This window comes from Diceros bicornis, chromosome 18, assembly GCF_020826845.1.
Source record: "Diceros bicornis minor isolate mBicDic1 chromosome 18, mDicBic1.mat.cur, whole genome shotgun sequence".
Classification (NCBI taxonomy): Eukaryota; Metazoa; Chordata; class Mammalia; order Perissodactyla; family Rhinocerotidae; genus Diceros; species Diceros bicornis.
Genome location: NC_080757.1, coordinates 21,883,923 through 21,903,278, shown reverse-complemented (window position 1 = coordinate 21,903,278; position 19,356 = coordinate 21,883,923). Strand labels below are relative to the sequence as shown.

Here is a 19,356-nt window from a genome sequence, read left to right as displayed (position 1 = left end):
ACTAATTCAGGTTCCCCTACTCATCTGCAGTGTGAGCTGGCACGAGTTACTAAACCTCTCTGTTCTCACCTTCATTATCTTTAAAACAGAATCATTGGTTGTTATGAGGATAAAATTAGACTAGGATATGAAAATGCTTTGTTACCTGCAAAGTCAGTGGTTATGTTAGCACATAAAGAAAAGAAACCTAAAGTCATGTTGATTGAAGACCTACTATGTGCCAGGAACTTTGCTATTATATTTAATAGCTACCATTTCATGGTTATATCATCCTTTGTTTAAGTTTATTTAACTAAATTCTTATGTCAGACATTTAATTCATTACCAATTGTTTTCTGTTATAACTGATGCTGACATGATCATCCTATAGCTAAATTCTGAATTATTTCATTAGGAATCAGTAGTTTCTTTAGTAATCTAAGATTAGCATTATTGATCTTTAAAATTGCCCCTGAGCTTCCAAGAAGACAGAGCAAAAAGGGAAACACATCAATTAAATTGTTATTATTGGAAAGGAGGAAGCATGTCAGTCTTCAGCTCTTGAAAAAAGTGTTGGAGGAAATGGTAAGGAAAAGACACTGTGGTGGACTTTAGCACTTGGTAAAAGAAAATAAAAAGGTTCTGGATTTCTACAAAGAGAGGCCAGAGAGGAAAATCCAGCGCTGGTGAATGTTACTTGCCTGATGCTCGGACTGGGTCACCAGCCGGTGAGGTTTCCCCCAAGGAACCTGAGCCAAAGGCAAGCAGGAGAGATTTTCATCATCCCACTCATGACACTGTTGCTGGCATCTTAATTATTCATGTGGAATTAAGGGCAAAGCAAAGAGGAGACTTACAAAGCAGCCCTTGCTCACGTGCAGCTGTGTGGTGCGGTGGAAAGAGCCCTCGCCTCAGGATGAGACTGACCTGGGTTCAAAGCCCGCTTCCGTCACTGCTGGCTCTGTGTCCTGGGAAGGCAGGGTATTTAGGCCTCAAGTCTCTCAGGGGTAAAACAGATACATTTCCTCCTTCCGCGAGTACCTGTACTGACAAAGGCGACGATGCATGCCCGGGACTTAGTGGTGCTCACCACGGCCTCCCCACTTCCAGCCGTCAAGGCTTCCTCCCCCGTCACCTCCGGGAGTGGGTTGGACCTGCTCAGCAATCTGGAAGAAGTCAGCCAGGCAGTTCCTATAGTCACCTGGCCAAGGTCACAGAGCAGATCAGAACCCAATCTTCCGGCTCTGGGTACACTGCTCCCCTGCGGCCCCCAGGCAGCCCTGATCAATGGCTCCCTTCTGACTGCCCACTGGTGGACTGTTGCCCCTCCCCTGTGATAGCATGCACCCTCTTCCTCCAGCCCCCGGAGGGAGGTGTTGCTGCCTGAGTACCTCTCCCTGTGTTTCTTCTTTGCAGGGGATGCCCCCTTCTGCACGCCTGAGCAGCACAAGGAGTGCGCAGAGCCTGCCCTAGGTCAGTACTGGGACAGAGGGAACCATGGGGGCATGAGGTGGAGACCTTGGAGAGCTTCTGGTGTGGGAGAGAGACCGGGTGGGAGGGGCATGGAGAAAGGCGAGGGGAGAGAGGCTGGACAGGATGGTGACGCTGCAGGCACGGGAGAGGGCGATGGAGAGGATGAAGGAGAGCAGGGCGGAGCAGGGGACTGATGCAAGTGGATGAAGGCTGGAAACAGCCTGGAGGAGAGAAAGGGGGGAGAGAGGCGGAGATAGAGGAGTAGATTTCAGTGGGAACTGAGGAATGCAGAGGAGGGGACAGAGATGGAGAGGGGATGGACAGTGGGCATCCGGGTGGGCTCCTGAAGGAGCTTGGCAATACCTCCCGCCACCCCCACCCCCCCGCACACACTCTGATGGTTCACTCGAGGAGGCTGAGGTTATCCCAAAGCAGTCCTGTCTTTGCATGCTCCCTTGAGTGGGGGAAGGGGTGGGGGGAAGGCTGGGTGTGCCTTCCCCGTGTGCAAATGGAAGACACGGAGCACTCCCCCTCCTCCGCCAGCTGGGTGTTTGCAGTTTGGAATAACTGCTGGTCCCCCCGCCACCCGCACTGGAAAATTGTGGGCAAGGGCGATCGCACAAACAAGCTGTAACCCCAAAGTTAGCCTCTCTCAGAACCTGGGAGATGGTTATAAACAGGACAAACAGAGAGAATTTTAAATCCTATGGACTCAAGTTGGCTCAGCAGCTGCACTTGCTAGAGAGAAGTGGGGGCGGCTCACGTCCACATGCCTCCAGGACCGGCTGCGAGGAGAGGAAATGGCTCCTGATGGGTGCAAAGACTCGGCCTCTCCTTGGAGTCAAGAATCAACAAAACCCCGTGGGTGGCCAGGAACGCTGAGATGTTTAGAGGAAAGAGGGAGGAGGAAAACGATGTCTTGAACCACTCCATCGTGGATGGAAGAAGAGGAGAGGGAGAGAGGTGTTCCAGACGTGGGGAGGTTGCTTCTAGGAAAAGGAGTTGAGAATCTTTGCCTGCGTGCTAACCCAGCGGGCAGAGGAGGTGGGCACTGGCTACGGGGAGCCCCAGAGGGAATACCACGGAGCCCCGGGTTTCAGATAAAAGGGTCTCCCACGTATGCCTTTGATGGGCAGCCCACTTGTGGATGAGAACACTGAGGCTAGGAGCAGAGAAGAGGGGCCTGGGGAGTTGAGGGGGCCAGGACTCCTTTGGAACCCCTTCTCGAAAAGTGGTACCTTTTTGACAATTTTTAAAGGGCAACATGTCAGTAAAGGAAGCTGAAGGAAAACAAGACCAAGGGTAGTGTAGATTGTGGGCGCTTTTTTGAGAGCTCACACCCTCATCAACCTCTAGCAAGAGCCCGATCCCCTCCTCTCGGCAGCCCCCGCCCCTCACCTCCTCCCAGCTCCCTTCTCTGCTGCTGGGCCCCCTGCTACTCTGGGCCCAGAGGTCCCAGTCCCCACACCTGGCTAAGCCCCGCCTCCCTCTCCCCTCCAGGTCTGCTTGCGGAAAAGGACAGTAATTACTGTCTCTGCAGGACGCCCTGCAATCTGACCCGCTACAACAAAGAGCTCTCCATGGTGAAGATCCCCAGCAAGACGTCAGCCAAGTACCTCGAGAAGAAATTTAACAAATCAGAAAAATATATCTCGTAAGCTAAATGGGCATGGTGGGTGGGGGTCAGGAGGGGTGGATCAGGAGGAAATTGGGAGCAATTGAGGAAGAGGGCAAAGGTAAGCAGTTAGTTCCATTTGGCAGGCATTAATTGAGCACCTACTGTGTGCCAAGCTCTGTGCTCAGCACTCAGAAAACAAAGACAAAGATGATTAAGACGCAGCCCCTGCCTTTAAGGAGCTTACAGTCTTGTGGGGAGACAAGCACACAACTGAGTGCTGTATAGGCTGATATATAGGCTGATACAGGCAACAAGAGAAGCGGTTGGCTGCACTTTGCATGGAGACGCAGTCAGCAAAAGCTTCAGAGATGTTTTGAAGGATGTATAGGAGTTTTCCAGGCAGGCTTTGCACATTCTGTTCCCTCTGCCTGGAATGCTTTTCCTCTCGCTCTTCACCTAACAAGTTCCTCATTGTGCAGGTCTCTGCTTGAACGTCATCCCCTCGGACAGCTACATTAGGTTCCTTCTATTATTTTTCTCTCAAAGCACTCTGGTATTTTCCTTTATGACACTCACCACCAGGCGTAATTCTAGATTCGTGTATGTGTGTTTCCTTGCTTCTTACCTGCCTCCCGCACTAGATGGAGAGCTCCCTGAGGGCAGGAACCTTCCTTTTTTGTTCTCTGCTGTAGAGTGTCTAGAACAGAGTTGGTGCTCAAAAAATATTTTTTAACAGAATAAAGGAGTGAAAGACATGGGAGAAGAGGGCGTCCCAGGCAGAGGCACAGCGGAGAGAATCAGCGCAGGGCAAACAAGAGAACTGCATGAGGAAGCTGGGCCAGTGGACGTGTCAGAGCAAGAGGGTCCTGTAGGCTGAGGGGAGGCCGGGCACGGGTGCAGGGAGGGGACTTTATACTAAGAGAACAGAGAGCCACTGAAGAGCTTCAAGCAGGTGAGTGACAGCTTCAAATTTGTATTTTAGACGACTGCTCCCCAGTAGAACTTTCTGCAGCGATGGAAATGTTCTGCATCTGTGATGTCCAACATGGTAGCCACTAGCTACATGTGGCTAAAGAGCACGTTAAATGTAGCCTGTGCGAGTGAGGAACTGAATTGGAATTTTGTTTAACGTGAACTAGTTGAGCAGTTTTAGAAAGATCCTTTAGGCAGCAGTATAGAGGACTGAGGGGAAGGCAGATGGGCGGAAGGGAGCCTGGTAGGAGGCCATTGCCGTAAACCAGGCAAGAGATGGCGACGCTTGGCGTAGCGCCTCTGGAGCCCTGCGTGGAGAGGATTTGCTCCTCTCTCCTCAGCCACTCCATCCTGCCAACACAGTCGCCAAACCCTATCCTGGGACAGCTTTTGCTCAGTGGGTTGAACACAAGGGGCATTGAGGGCGTTGCGAGTGGCGTTGAAGGAGACGGGAAATTGCAGGAGATGCCAGGCCCTGCTGCTCACAGACATTCTGCTGGCAATAATGACTTTGCCTGCCAAGATGTGTCTCATTAACACATCCGCCTAAAGGAGCAAAAGGGAACCAAGGTGTTTCTGCCAGAAAACTACCCAGCCAGGTAGAGATTTGCTCCCTAAAAACCCTCCCTGACTTGGGCAGCTGCCTTGGCAGTACCAGGGTAGGCCTCCCACTGGGAGAAGCTTGGTGCAAATCCCAGTAGGAACTTGGGGGCCTCTCGGGAGTGGGCAGGAGAGGTCAGCTGGGGCAGGCAAGGCAAGCCTTCTCAAGAGAGAACCGAGCTCACCTGCAGGTAAGGACCAGGCCGACCCTTTGGGGGCCCGGAGCCCTGGAGGCCAGGCAGGACTCCTGGAAAGGGTGCAAAGAGAGAGGGACGATCGAGATAAAGGGCAAAGGGGGTCAGCTCCCCTCTGCCTCCAGTCCTGTGGGAGCACTGGGCCAGGACTCAGGACTCTAGGTTTCAAACCCGGCTCTGCCACTAACCAGCTCTGAATTCAAGCCAGTTGGTTGGCTTCCCTCTGCCTCAGTTTCTCCTTCTGTCCATGGTAAAATTGTATTAGATGATCCTTGTGGACCCTGATGGTTCTGACCATGTGTGGTACTGAATATTCCCTCTGCAGAGAGAACATCCTCGTTCTGGATATATTTTTTGAAGCTCTCAATTACGAGACAATTGAACAGAAGAAGGCGTATGAAGTTGCTGCCTTACTTGGTAAGTCAGAGTGTCAAGTGCACAGATTTCCACATCTCATGGGGGGAGGAGGGGGGAGGAGAGGCAGGTAGGTGGGCAGACAGGTAGACAGATAGACAGACAAGCCTCCTGATGAGTCTAGCCGTTTAATTCACTAATTACTCCCTCTTGCCTCGCACTACTCCTGTCCCAGAAGGGGTAGAACTCCAGTGTGGTGGAGGTTTTAGGCTCCGTCCATTCCTCCTTCTAGGCCTCAGTTTCCCCCATCCACACAATGAGACAGGTGAGCTAAAATGTCACTCAGGGCCTTCCCAGCGCTGCCCCCTTGGATTCCATGGTCTTCTGCCCCCAGGTTGGAGTGAGAGCCCTGGGGCCATGGCAGGAAGAAAGAGCTGTCAGAAGGAGGGAAGGCTGAGTTGTGGGTGGTCCCCAGGCAGCCGTATCCTGAGGGCCCTTGATGGAGCCCCCACCCAGAAAGCAACGTTTCTGCGTTGAGAAGGCCAGGTGCCACCCTGGACTGAGAGTCCTTTGTCAAACACACAAGAAGGGTCATGCATCCCCAGATGTCTACAAACCTGACCACCACCCCACACAAGTTCACAGCAGCTCCCCTGTCCCCATCAGCACATAATGGATGCAGGGAATTCATTTCAACCCTGCCCCAGCCCAGCACAAAACTCACAAGGCCCCTCAAGGCAGACAGTTAAAAGACCTGCCCCTTGGGCCCTTCTCCCAACTCCCACTCACTCTTGAGAAAGGATCTGATGCCTGCCCCTACAAGGAAAAATAGTTCTCATTCTCTCTGTGAGCTGAACCAGGTAAGAGCGGCATCCTAGCGGGGTGGGGAGCAGGTATCTTCTACCTGGAAGCAGCCAAGGGCTGCCGTATACCAACTGGGAGAATGTGGGCAAGTGGCTTCACCTCACTGAACCTCAGGTCCCTCATCTGTAAAGTGGGTTTAATAAAACCCACTTTATGAGTTTGTCGTGGTGGTTAAATGTGATAAAGCCCGAGTCCACAGAAGGTTCATAAATAGTAGACAGTCACCATGCCAGGGACCCAGGGCCCAGCTGGTGTTTCCAGCTGCTGTCTGAGCATTTCTGCACCTCTCCCAGACTGGGCCACCAGTCTGGGCTAAGATGGTCATCACTTGGGCTTCAGAAGCTGTTGTGGCCAAAGGGACCGAGCCAAGAGACTCATGCCCTGGCCCGCAGTAGAGGTTGTGCACCTCTACAGAAATGTAGGCCCCCTCACCTCACCCCTGTCACCTTTATTTCCTCAAGAGGACTGAGCACGTGCTTCCTCTCCTCCCCTTCCCTTCCCCAACCTTCCCTTCCCTCACACAGGCTCACAGTCCCACACACACACACACACACACACACACAGCCAAGAGGGCCTGAGCTCTGAATCTGTCAGGAGGGAAAGCTCGTCTCTGCATCAGATGTGAGGATGAGCATATTCCCAGCATCTTGTTCCTACCCAGAATAGCCCGCTGAGAAAATCATACTGCCATCTGTACCTCCTGTGATGAGAGCGTGTGCCACTCACAAACCCTCCGCCATCAGGCCCAATCAGGCCCCTCTCGCCACCACGCAGCTCACCCTCACCTCAGTGCACACTGCACGTGCATTCGTGCTCCACAGGGCACATCCCACCCCAACCCACACACGTGCACCGCGGTGAGCCACACACACAAGTGCGCACCTGCTCAGACCCACGTGCCAGCCACACAGCTACAGAAGCACGTACATGTACACGCCCTGCATGCCTACACACTCATTACATACTCCTACCCATACACACAAACACGCTAACACCTACACATGGTCACACGTGTTCTACACACTCAGACACACCATGCCCACCTCCACAAAGCCACACTTACGCACTCTTAGACACACTCAGTGTACCTACCCTAGACGTAGTAGCCACCTACATCAAGCCATCAGTGGCCAGACATACTGCCTGCTCCTATACAAACACATGCACACACAGCACCCTGGCACATACCCCACACTCAGTCACACTGCATGCACATACAGACACACACCTCACACCTGCCATGCACACACATAAGTACACACTCCCCAATAATGCCCCCCTTAAGGACATTAGAGAGAACAGTGGGGGAGGAGAGGAATGAGGGGAGCCATTCTGAGCCCAGCACTAAGTCCTACCAGCAAGATCCCCCTCCCCACCCTCTCAGCTTGTTCACCTGGGGATGTGGGTGTTGGGCTCCTCCCAGCCATAATCTGGGGAGGAGAAGGCAGATGTACCTATCAGAAAGTTCTCAGACCAAGACATCATCCTGGAATCTCCAGTAGAACTATACCCCCACCTTCAACAGCGCCCCCCATTCCCGGTGCTCTCCCCAGCCCAGCCCAGCAGCTGACAGTCTTAGAGATTACAGCTGGAAAGGATTTCACGGTTATCGCCTCCAACCCCTCTCCCAACCACCTCCAGCACCAAATGTCCTTGGAAGGCAAAGCTGTTGAGAAGGTCGGGGCTTACCAAAGCCACACAGCAAGCTGGTGTCTACCCTCCACACTCAGAGCCTCAGAGCCCTCTGCTCTATCACACTGCCTCTGGAGCAAAACATCCAGACATGCTGAATGAATCTTGGAGAATCTGATAATAGCTTCTCATATAGGGACTCTCCCACTGCAAATGCCCAGGTGCACACACGTAGTGTTTTGCATTCAATTTCAGGAGGTCTCTGACCATCTGAAGCTCCCATAGGAGAGTGGCTCTCAGAGTCTAGGGGGCCAGAGAACCACTTGGGAACTTAAAAATCCTGATTTCCAGACCCCAACCCCAGAGATTCGGATTTTATAGGCCTAGAGTAGGTCCAGGCACCTACACTGAATACAAGTCTCCCAGGAGTTTGATGCAGGGGGATCGGAAGACCATTCTAGAATGACTTTGGTCAAGGAAGCCCATACACCCCAGGACAAGAACCTCTGCTCTAGAAAGAGGCCAAATTGCACATTTACCTTCAGTGTAAAGAGGAAGATAGAGGATGCTTTCTGTGACCTCAACCAAGGATGAGAGGTTCCCCCAAGGTGACCCAGAAGGCCATGTCATGATTGGATGGGTAGAGGAGTCTCTTGTACCACTGCTCCCAAGACCCCCACTCAGGGCACCTAACACATGTGTCTCAGGCTACACTGTGCCCTCACCACAAGCAAAGACCATACACATCTTGTCTCTATTCCCAACCCAGAGCCAAAGCAGGGCCCACTCATTGTGGCTCTGAATGAAAGCCCATTAGCCTATGAGATCTAGCCTAGGCCCCTCCAATAAGCATTCAGGTTAGTTCCCATCCCTACTGGCTACTGAAAACCATCTGCTCACAGAGCTGCACAATGAGGGAGGGACTTGTCAAAGGCCTGGCCTTCCAGTTACAAGGCCCAGGATCCCCGTGGAGGGGGAGCCTTTCAGAGGCCTGGTTTCTGAGTTCTTAGTCTGTTCACCCCTTCCTGGAAGCTATGTGAGTAAAGCCACATCTTTGGTCTTTTCTCTCTCTTTCCAGGTGATATTGGTGGTCAGATGGGATTGTTTATTGGTGCTAGTATCCTTACAATACTAGAGCTCTTTGATTATATTTATGAGGTAAGATTTGGGATTGCTCATGGGGAAATGACCATAAGCTGGTACACTTATCCTGCCCCGATGTCCAGAACCAAAGCGTGGGGGAGAGAGTGGCATCTCTCCTCCAGAGCCTGCTTTCTCCTCCCTGGTCTGTGGATATTGTCTATCACCAGGTCCTAGGCATGAGGGGAGAGGGAGTGTAAGAGGGATGGAAGCCACAGTCCTATCCTCAGGAGCTGGAGGAGCTGTGGGCTGTCCACATTCCCAGAGGGGAGGGGAAGTGTTGAGAAGGAGAAGAGACAGTGCTGTGGCTAGCTCTGAGCGCCACCCATCTGGCTACGCCAGATGTGGTAGCTTCATACATGGGTGTGTCTGCACCCACACGCTCACACCACATGCACACACACACACACCATTCACACACAGATACCACACCCATTCACACACACACTTATACTATACTCACACACACTACTCACAAATACACATACCTCATACACACACCCCACATGCACACAAACACACCGCTCACGCATACACCACACACACACCACATGTGTACACCACCACTCATGCATATACACCACATTGACACACTCACACCCCTGCTCTCTGGGTGGCCCGTCACCTGAGTAGTGCCTTCCCCGGTCCAGGCGGGTTTAGGGAAGGGGCATTTTCTGGTGAACCTCGTCAATCCTGAGCAAGAGTAAGGACACACCAGCCGCTTCTGATGCTGACAGTCTGGGGAGATGTCTCCTCAAGAGGCAGCTGGAACAGAGCCTCTGAGAACTTCTCAAACAACGGACAGCACCTTCTGGCACTGAGAGCTCCTGGTGCTCGTCACCCTTCCTACCTGCATCTCCCCCAGCCCCAGGCTGGCTCCGGTGGCTCCAGAATTCCTAAGGCATACCCAGGCCCTGCGCAGTCCCCCGGACCCCCTGAGTGTGGGCCCAGCAAACAGAGCCTGCAGAGCAGTGTTCTGCCTCCCAGAGAGGGCTGTCGACTGCCAAAGGCCCTGGGAATGATTGCGGGGAGCTAGAGGGCCCTGTGACCAGGGTCCCCTGGAGTGCCACACTCTGCCTCTCAGCATGGTGACCTTGTTCCCCAAACCCAAATCAGGTCCCATGGCCAGATATTATTCTGCTTTATTAATTTTTGTGAAAAGCTGTACAAAGTTATGGAAATTGAATCACACCAGGTAACATATTTAATAACTACCCTTTATTGCTAAGAATAAAATGTTATGAACTCAAGCGTACCCTGATCTTGTGAACTGTGGAGTTGTCAGCCTAGATAGTGAGTAGTAATCTAGGCCCCCAAGGCCCAGCCTCAGGAAGGGGCTGCACCTGAGGACAGACGGGGAGCCAGCCATGCCTGCACATACTGCTTATCCACACCCTCCATCAAGGTGTGGATGGCAGTCCACACTGCAAGACAGGGCCCTCCTGTGACCTCTTCCAAGCTCTATCTCCTGCACCAAAAGCCCATTTCAGCCAAAAGATTGGGGAGGGACTCCCAGAGCTGCCTACCAGGCTGGGCCCCTGCGTGGTTTATCCAGTCCCAGCCCAGGCAGATGCTGTGGTTCCCCAGCAGAGCAGAGTAGAGAGAGGTCCCTCTACTTTGGCACCATTCTCCCAGCCCCACCAACCCCTTCCTGCCTTTCTTGCAGCTGATCAAAGAGAAGCTATTAGACCTGCTTGGCAAAGAAGAGGACGAAGGGAGCCACGATGAGAACGTGGTAAGGGCAGCTCGCGGGTTGCAGGTTGGTTTGTTCCTCTGGCTTCTATAGGCTGTATGAAACCAGATATTGGGGCAGGACAGGAGGGGCGTGCCTCACTGCACACCTCTCCTGGGCTTGGGACAGCCTGTTGGCTCCCAAATCCAGGGACACTCCATCTGAGCCTTAAGCCTCCCTCTGAGACTCATCCCAAAGCCTCGTAGTAAGCCATGGATGCAGCTTCCAATGGTAGGTCCTGCCTGGCCCAATCCAGCTTCTCCCAGGCCGGAGAGCTGCTCCCCTCATCTTGTGTCTTAGGAGAACCAGAGAGGCTCTGTGGAAGTCTGCTCCCTTATTCTCCACAGTGGCAAAATGCAAACGGGGACGTCACTGGTACTCGACTCCATTTGAAGTAGACACAGGGTGCGGGGCACTGTGAGGTTGGTAGTAGCGATAATACCCACGATGACTACTGACCGTCGTATGCCTGGTACGTGTCAGGCACTGTGCTGCGTGCCTTAAGAGTGCCATGTCATTTCAGCTGAACAGTCACCCTAGAGAAAGGTCTATTTTTATCTCCATTTTGTATTTGAGGCAGTTGAGGCCCAGAGAGCAAGCCGCATGGCTGGTGAGTATCAGAGCTGGACACCAAGCTCCCCTAACCGCTGTCCTCCTCTGCCTCTCTTTCCTGAGCCAGAGGCGGCACCTCTGCGGGCTGTCCTTTCTCCTTCCCAAACTCAGTGGGCTCCTGGGGTCCCATCTCAGCTGACTGGTGCCAGGATAGCTGGCTTTCCCCAAATCAGCACTTCCGGCCCTGAGAGGACCACGCCCATTAGGTCCAGGCCCCATAAAGTCAACAAACCCAAAAGGGATCCCAGCCCCTTCCCCCTGTACAGGCTCCCATTTCCGTTCCAGACGCTATTTCTCTACCCATCTCCCTGGCTACAAATCTCGCTTCAACTCTCTCGGGCCCCCCTGCAGCCTCTGCTAACAGAAGACAGTGTCTGTTGAGGGGAGGGCAGTGTGGAAGGGGCCCAGGCTCTGACTCAGCTGACCTGGCTGCATCCCAGGTCCCTGCTTCCCTGGGGGCAAGTTACTTAACCTCCCTGAGCATCTACCTAATCACAGGGAGCTCAGGGACTTGTCACTAGGATTAATTGAGACCAGACCTGCAAAGCAATCAGCAGGTGCCTAGTTTATAGTAAGTGCTCAGCAAGTGGAGGTTCCCTCCCCCACCCCCACCCTCTTCCTGCCTTCAGAATGTCTCAGTGTCATACCCTCCCCTCCGGGCCCTCGCCCGTCCTCATCAAATCTCCCCTAGTTTCTTGGCACAGCCTCCTGGCCAGTCTCTCTGCTCCCATCCCTCCCAGCCTCCTGCCCACTGCAGCCTGGGAATCGTCCCGAAGACTCACGGCCACCTCAGCCCCACCCTGCTCAGGGACCCAAGATGACTTCTCCCTGGGGCCAGCCTAACCCTAAAGGTCCTTGGGGCAGCTGGGACCAGCTCTGGTTCTGGCTGTTGGGGGCCTCCGCCCTTCCTGCTTGGCGTCAGCGATTGGCACGCCCTGCCCCAGGCCTAGCCACGGGCTACACCTCCTCCACCCCAGGTAGGCCCCAACGGAGGCCCCCAAGGACGAGAGCAGGAGGGGGCCATCCAGCCCCCAGGATAGACACCACTCAGATGTGGCTTCAGGTGGCACATCAGGGGACCTCTAGGAAAGAAGGTCAAACCAGCTGCTAACCCCATCACCAGGGAGCCCTCTCCCCACCCTGGGGGGCACCTAGGTGGACAATGGTGAGGATTCTTCAGCCTCATGCCCCAAGATGGTAAACCGGCGCGTGAGAAATCTGGGGCCGGAGCAGCCGTGCCACGGCAGAGCCTGGAAGTGGGGAGCAGTTCCCAGGGCTGCCGGTGGCATCATGATGAATTTTTGCTGAATGAACATAAACGCCCACTTTCCCCTTCCCTCCAGAGCACTTGTGACACGATGCCAAACCACTCTGAAACCATCAGCCACACTGTGAATGTGCCCCTGCAGACGGCCCTGGGGACTTTGGAGGAAATTGCCTGCTGACAGCCCCCGGACCACCCGGCACCCCCCAAACAGACCTTGAGGCCCGAGACCCAGCACAGGGGACCGCAGGCTCAGGTGGTATGGCCCCTGATGACGGAAAGAAGCAAGAGCCCCCTATGCACACATAGCAAACTCTCTGCCAAACCTCGCTACGGCCACGGCTGACATGCCGCGTCCTCGGGCACCGCCGTGCGTCCCTCCTAGGAGAAATGAGTCACACTCTGGAACTGTCCAAGAACCAACCTGCCATCACATCTCACTGCCAGATGTATAAAGCACCTGCATGCCCAGACTCCTCACGGCGCCACCTCCACGTCTGTCTCTGTGTGTGACACTCCTCTGTGCGGTGTCCAGCAGCCACTCTGCAGCCATGCGGTGGGACCAGGTTCCAGCCCAAGTCACCCCGAGGCCACGCTGGAGCCACAACTGCCCAATCCAGAAGGAAACCGCAGAACTCTCGACTACGTCTGGTCCTCCTGTGGTCTGTGAAGGTTCTCGACCTGCCCACAAGCCCCTTTCCCCCAAGCTGGCCCACGGGGTGACCAGGGCCACCCCCTCCCAGCGCCTGTGATGGAGGCACGGTGGCCAGGGTGACTCCGGGACTCCTTCGTGGCGCCCCCGTCGTTCTGCTCTCCCTGTGACACGGCTTGTACAGTCTGATTCTGTTTCTTTCGGGGGGCTTTTTTCTTGTTCGTCTGTCAGAAGTCTGTTCTGTTTGTTTTGTTTTCTGATTTTTGGTTTTGATGTTCTGAGGTTTGGTTTGGTTTGGTTTTTCCATTTTCTCTGGCGTTTATTTATTCGTGCTTCCAATCACAGTCATATTAAAAGCTGGTCTTGTGGAAATGGCTGTGTCACTTCTGCCTTTTCCCCACACTCAGGTCTCTCTCCTCGTGGGCTTAGGAAAGGGCCAGACCTGCCCGGTCAAAACCCACCGATTTTGTATATATACATATAAAGTTTTATGCACCAACACTTACTTTTACAAAATGTGTACACTCTGTGTTCTAGTCTATTCTAAATCTTTAAAAACTATTGATTGCAACCTTGTCAATGACTTCACAACCCACTAACAGGTCGCCGCCCACGGTCTGGAAGACTCTGTCCTGGACCATAGGCGTATGGCCTGAAGAAGGGGGGGGGCAGAGAACGCTGCCCAGACCCGAAAACCGTGAGGAGGCCTCCACGTCCCTCTGCTCTTCTGGCTTCTGTCCCAACTCTTCCTGACCCTGTCAGTGAACTCAGGCTGGACACAGGCCCCAGCGTGGCCTCCCTCCCATGCCCCTGCCTTCCCCGAACCTCTCTACACCCCACCTCCTCACCCCCATCAAACAGACCTGCTTGTCCCTGCAGAGGTCACATGTGCATCTGCCCTCTTCCCCATGATTCCTGAGAGGTTGTCCAGGGGGGAAAGGAGGTTGGGAAGGTCCTTCGGTGGGGAGGTGGCATGCCCTTTCAAGCCCCTCTGTGGCCAGAGAGAGCTTCCTGTTCAGGCAGAATCCTTGTCCTCAGGGCATCATGCTGTTTCCATAGGGACAGTTCCTGTGGCCTCACCTCTCACTTTCCCCCATTCCCCCCACCACTCCCAACTCAGAGCCTCCCCCAAAGCCGGGAAGAAAGGTCTAATGTAGTTTGTGCCCTCCTCCTCAGGCACAGATGCACAGAAAGCTAGACGGGGGTTCAGGCTTCTGGTCCCCGCTCTGCCGTTCAGTGTCTCTCTCTCTCTCTCTCTCTCTCTCTCTCTCTCTCTCTCGATGCCTTCTGCCTTGCTCCAGTTTAAGAGTTTCATAAATTTTTTAAAATCTATAGCTTAAGTTGCAATTTGAACTGCTTCATTGGATTTCTGGCTTCCTTTTCAAACAAAAAACAACTTCAAATCAATTTGGGATGGAGCAAAGAATATTCTATCAGGTTTGGATTGCTTCAGGCCTCACATATGTATGTGCCCCTTCTGATATGGGGATTCTGGCTTTGTTCATCTTGGAGCGGGTCTACGAGCTTAACTTGTTTAAAGAAAAAAAGATAGGAAATTCGAGAGAACAAATCAATTGCCAACTACTGATTGTTATTAACTGGTTATTAACCAAAGACATAGTTGCGTGCCTGAATTCCTGGGAGTGGTGGAGTGGTTTTTATTATCATCGTTTCAAACAAGGAGCTGTGTGTGTAATCATTTCCTTAGTGAAGACCTGGAGAGATTGGGCAGACAGAAGAGACTGGAGGATGTGTCAAGTTTTCAAGAGTGACCCAAATGATGACACAAAGGCCAGGAGTTTGGAACAATCACAATCCCAAACCACATGGTTGAATCATCAGTGACCTCAAAGGGTCAGACAGATAAATCAACCAATCAATCAAACAACAAAATAATGGCACATGACCTCAGCAACAGTCAGTGGAGTTTGTTGCAGTTGGGGAGAGCGAAAGGAAGAAGCATTTCCACGAGGAGCCACGCCAGGACCGAGCAGGCTGCTTCCACGCTGTCACGTTGTTGGTTTTGGCAGAGAGAGGCTGGAGTCCTTTTATTTTCCTCTTTCCAGCTTGAAGCTATTTTTGTAAGAGCCTTAACTATGAATGTGCCTAGTGAGAAAGGGTCTACGGAGGGTCTCTGATATGATTCTCGGCAGCTGGGAGGGAGGAAGTCAGAGGCAGGCCCCCCCCACAGGTGTGATCTTGGTACAGGTCAGCTCAGCCTGCCGGAGCCTAGAGGCCCCAGGAGAAACGTGGGACCTCTTCCTCCACAGGCTCAGAGACTTCAATTTCGTTTTGAGGAATGCATCTGTAAACTCAGCAGAAGTAAGGGCCTCCAGAAAGCCCAGAATGTGTTCCTCCATTACAGAGAAGCAGGGAAGCTCCGAGAGGCCAAGGAATTTGCTTCCACAGGGGGTGGGTGTGCTACCAAGCCAGGTCCACTCACTCTGTGCTGCAGAACAAGCTTCCTGGCACAGTTGGAAGGGAGCAGGGCAGCAAAGGAAGGGGAAACACACGAAGAACACAAGTTTACCACTCATGCGGCTCCTATTGTCCGTCTGTCATGTGCCGGGCACTTGCCCTCAGGGAATTTATCATCTGAGCAGGGAGCACTAACGAATAAACAGACGACTATGGAGGTGCTGGAGAAGGCACAGGCGACTGCATGTGGGTCCAGGAGACCTGGGCCAAGAAAAGGGAAATTGTCCAAAATGACCACTGAGAGATAGGCAGGTGCCAAAGGATGAAGGACCTGGTCACCAGGCTGAGGGGTGTATCATGGCTCAAGTCCTTCAGACTCCTTCCTCTGCTCTCCAAGCGTCTGTGAAGACATTTCCCAAGCCAAGGGTGGATTTATGTAGCTGATGGCTTTCTGCCTGCTCATTTGAGGTTCCTGGCACATGGAATCATTTTGTGCATGCATTTGTGTATTCCTAAGGCTAATAGGTTGAGTGTGTCTGGGACCATAATGTCTTTGGGGACCATGAAACAGATCAGTGGGAACCAACCCAGCCTGAGGACAGGTGACAGGAGGAGAGTCTCTTACTAATTCTGTTTAACACTCGGTGAAACCTCTGCTCACTGGCTTTGCAAGAACAAAACAATAGATTGGCAAAGGCTTTAGACAGAGAGTCAAAGGACTGAATTTCTAACTCATTTCTGCTGTAAATTGACCCTATAACTTTGGACAATCTACTTCACTTCTCTGGACCTAAGTTTCCTCCTCTATAAAAGGAGAGGGGGTGGAAAATGGACAGATAACCTCTTTGGTGCATCCCAGCTCTAATAGTCTATGGGTCTAAGTTGAGAAGGGGTGTCAGATATCTCAGCAAATATTTCATTTTCTGCTCAGAACCTCTATTTCCCATCTAAATAGTGAAGGTGATGGTGCCTAGTTTTCAGGGTAATTAAGAGGATTAAATGAGCTAAGGTATATACTTTCTATCTTTTCTTTTCTTTTTTTTTTCCCCCCTGTATAACATTGATTCTTAATCTTGTTTGGGTTAAAAACAAGGTGAAAGCTATGAACTTTCTCCCCAGAAAAAATGCACAGAGACACATGGATATACATAAAATTTTGCATACGATTTTAGGAGAGTTATGGACCCCGATGGCCCATCTGTGATCCTCTAGGGATGCACTGATTCTAGGCAAAGCTACCCTGGTCTAGAAAGTGCTAAGCTCTCCTCCAAAAGAACACCACAGGACCCCAAAAGCAAGCAGCGTTTCTTCTCCTAAAATGACATAATGACTGCCATTTTTCAACTTACAGGAGGAAAAAAAGGATAGATAGGATTTGATCAATTTCAAGGTTTCCTCCCATAAATTTTTTTAAACCTTTGGCACCTGTGACAGCTTGTGTGTTAGTGAGTTCACAGATGGAAAAATGAATGAACAAGCAGAAAATGAATATGAACAGAGAATCTTGGAGATGTGATTTCATAAAATTACTTTATGCACGTGGAGATTTCGAGGGCTGAGGAGACCTGCATACATAGAAAGCAACTGTAGCATCGCTTTGCAAACATCTCCGTGGCCTGGTTCCTGAGGAACATGGCCACTGCATGTGAGAAATGCATGCACAATGTTCTCCAGCTGCCGTTGAGGCCCCAGACACACACCACTGTTGGCATCTCATTCGTTTCTGAACAGGACTGCAATGGTGCATTTTGTTTAAAAAAATATTACTAAATCCACCCCCTGACGATGACTGTGAGTGATGCTTTGGAATGGGGAATTTGGGCGTCTTGCCTCCTGGAAGCTGCTCTCCACGCCATGCCTCTGAAGGAAGTGCCTCATTGGGCTAACTTATCACCATTCTGGGCCATTTGTCTTTAGTGTAATTCATACTTTCTGGATTCTTTACAAAAGGAAATATATCAAGTTCAAATTGGCCCAAGACAAAGTGATTGGTGGGCACCAAAGCATACCCAGCTCAACCCGCCTTAGAGGGAAGAGGGTCAAGAAACTGCTGGAAGAAAACTTCCAGCCCCATGCTGGGGTCTCTGCTGGACTCCCTCACTCCATGAGCACTTTCTCTGAGCCCACTATGTTCCAGGCACTGTGCCAGGCTCTGGAGGTTCATATGTCAGGAGATCACAATCTCGGAGCGCTCAGGGTCTAGTCGGATAGAGGTAGGCGATAGACAGGCACACAAGAACCTGAGCAGCGAGAGCTACCGTGGAGGTGCTCCAGGCCCAGTGCACCCGTTGGAGAAGAGGCACCCAGGTCTGCCTGCCGGGCTGAGGTGAAGGAGGTTTTGGCTGAAGCCTTGAAAGATGAGTGGAAGTTCTGGGCAGTTTGCAGAGGAGATACCTGAGCAAAGGCTTGGAGTCAGAGGAGAACCTGGGTCTGCAGAAGGATGGATCTCTGCTGGATAGGAGTGAGCTGTCCCTCCACTGCCCTCCCCCTGCTGTGCCTTCCCACCCCAGGGGTCCAGCCAGCTGAGAATCCAAGGGCCACTCCAGCTAAGGAGGCTAGGACATGCTGAGGACAAAGCACAGCCTTTGGAGTCCAACAGCCCCATCCAAATCCCAACTCCACCAACTGCGTCACCTTGGGCAAACTCTAGAACTTCTCTGGGATTCAGTTTCCTCCTAAAAATGGGGATGACCATCTCTACCTCCTAGGGATGCTGTGAGGGCAGTGAGATAAACTATGGAAAGTACCAGTGTGATGCCTGACACATGGTAGGTTGGAGATGATGAAGTCCCATCCTACATGCCAACTCCAAGAGCGGCTGCCATTGAAGTGTCAGGAAGGATTCCTGGCCACATAGTAGAATAGAGGCTTGTGCTCAGTTTGCAGTGTGGGCCATAGGCAAGAAGTGGTGGGCAAGAAGTGACGGCACATAGCCACTCTACAGAAGGTGTCCAGTAAGTGCTGGACCCCATCTGTCTGGGCCAGCCTCCCGCAGTCTTCCTCTCCAGGAGCCTCAGGCCAGTGCCCAGAATGGAAAGAAACCCAGCTATTATCCAGCTGAGGATATGGATCTCACAGGCAGAGCACGGGGACCTCAGACCTAGAAGAGTGCTCGGCACAGCCTCCCTTGGCTGCCGGGAGCCTCTGCCCCCCTCAACTCTACTTGTCCTTACAGGCAGAGAGGGGACCTTAGCAAGCTAATCATCCCCTGGAAAGTTCACTGTACCTGTAGCACAAAAGATATAGAAAAGATCATTTCAAATTAGTCTCCTGGAGCCAAACTAGTCCAAGAAGAAGGTGACTTGGACTAAGAAACGTGACAAAAATTCACCCGATTCTCCCCACTTCCCATAGAAATTTCTGCCACTTTATCCAAACCATCCTCCTTCTCCTTCCGCTCCTTCTTCCCACAGTCTCCCCTCTCCTCTTTCTCCTTCTCAGCAGACAGTGACGAGGATATGGTGCAGGCCTCCCAAGTTTGCCCTGGTCACCAGGGCAGTCAGGACCTGTGTCCACCATTCCTCCCCAGGTGGGCTGGAACTCAGCACCCCCAGAGCTCAGGGAAACCAGACAAGGGGCCAGCGTTTCTCAAGCCCCCAGTCTGCGCCAGGCCCTGGCCTAGGTGCCTCACTGGTCTCTCTACACTCTGTAGTCAACACCGTAGTGCAAGGTGGCCTTTATCAGCTCCTCTTGCCCATGAGGAACACTGAGGCTCAGAGAGGTGGAGTGACTTTCCCAAGAGGGAAAAAACCCATTGTACCGGCTCTTCCCAAATTGTGCTAAAGCCCCTCTGCTCCAAGACATGGCCAAGGGAGAGGCGAGTGGGACTTGGATGAAAAGCAGCCAGGGTGG

At 52.4% G+C, this 19,356-nt stretch overlaps 1 protein-coding gene across 2 annotated transcripts in view; it reads left to right on the top strand.

The window, feature by feature from the left end:
- The window catches only part of ASIC2 (acid sensing ion channel subunit 2), a 991,167-nt gene extending 977,630 nt beyond the window's left edge, over positions 1 to 13,537 (top strand). For both annotated transcript variants that reach the window (XM_058560359.1, XM_058560357.1), the window contains exons 5-10: positions 1,396 to 1,452; positions 2,953 to 3,106; positions 5,162 to 5,253; positions 8,765 to 8,844; positions 10,493 to 10,561; positions 12,514 to 13,537. In XM_058560359.1, the coding sequence (XP_058416342.1) occupies positions 1,396 to 1,452; positions 2,953 to 3,106; positions 5,162 to 5,253; positions 8,765 to 8,844; positions 10,493 to 10,561; positions 12,514 to 12,615 (554 nt within the window). In that variant the 3' untranslated portion in view covers positions 12,616 to 13,537. The remainder of the gene's footprint in view (positions 1 to 1,395; positions 1,453 to 2,952; positions 3,107 to 5,161; positions 5,254 to 8,764; positions 8,845 to 10,492; positions 10,562 to 12,513) is intronic.
- Positions 13,538 to 19,356: the final 5,819 nt, after the last annotated feature.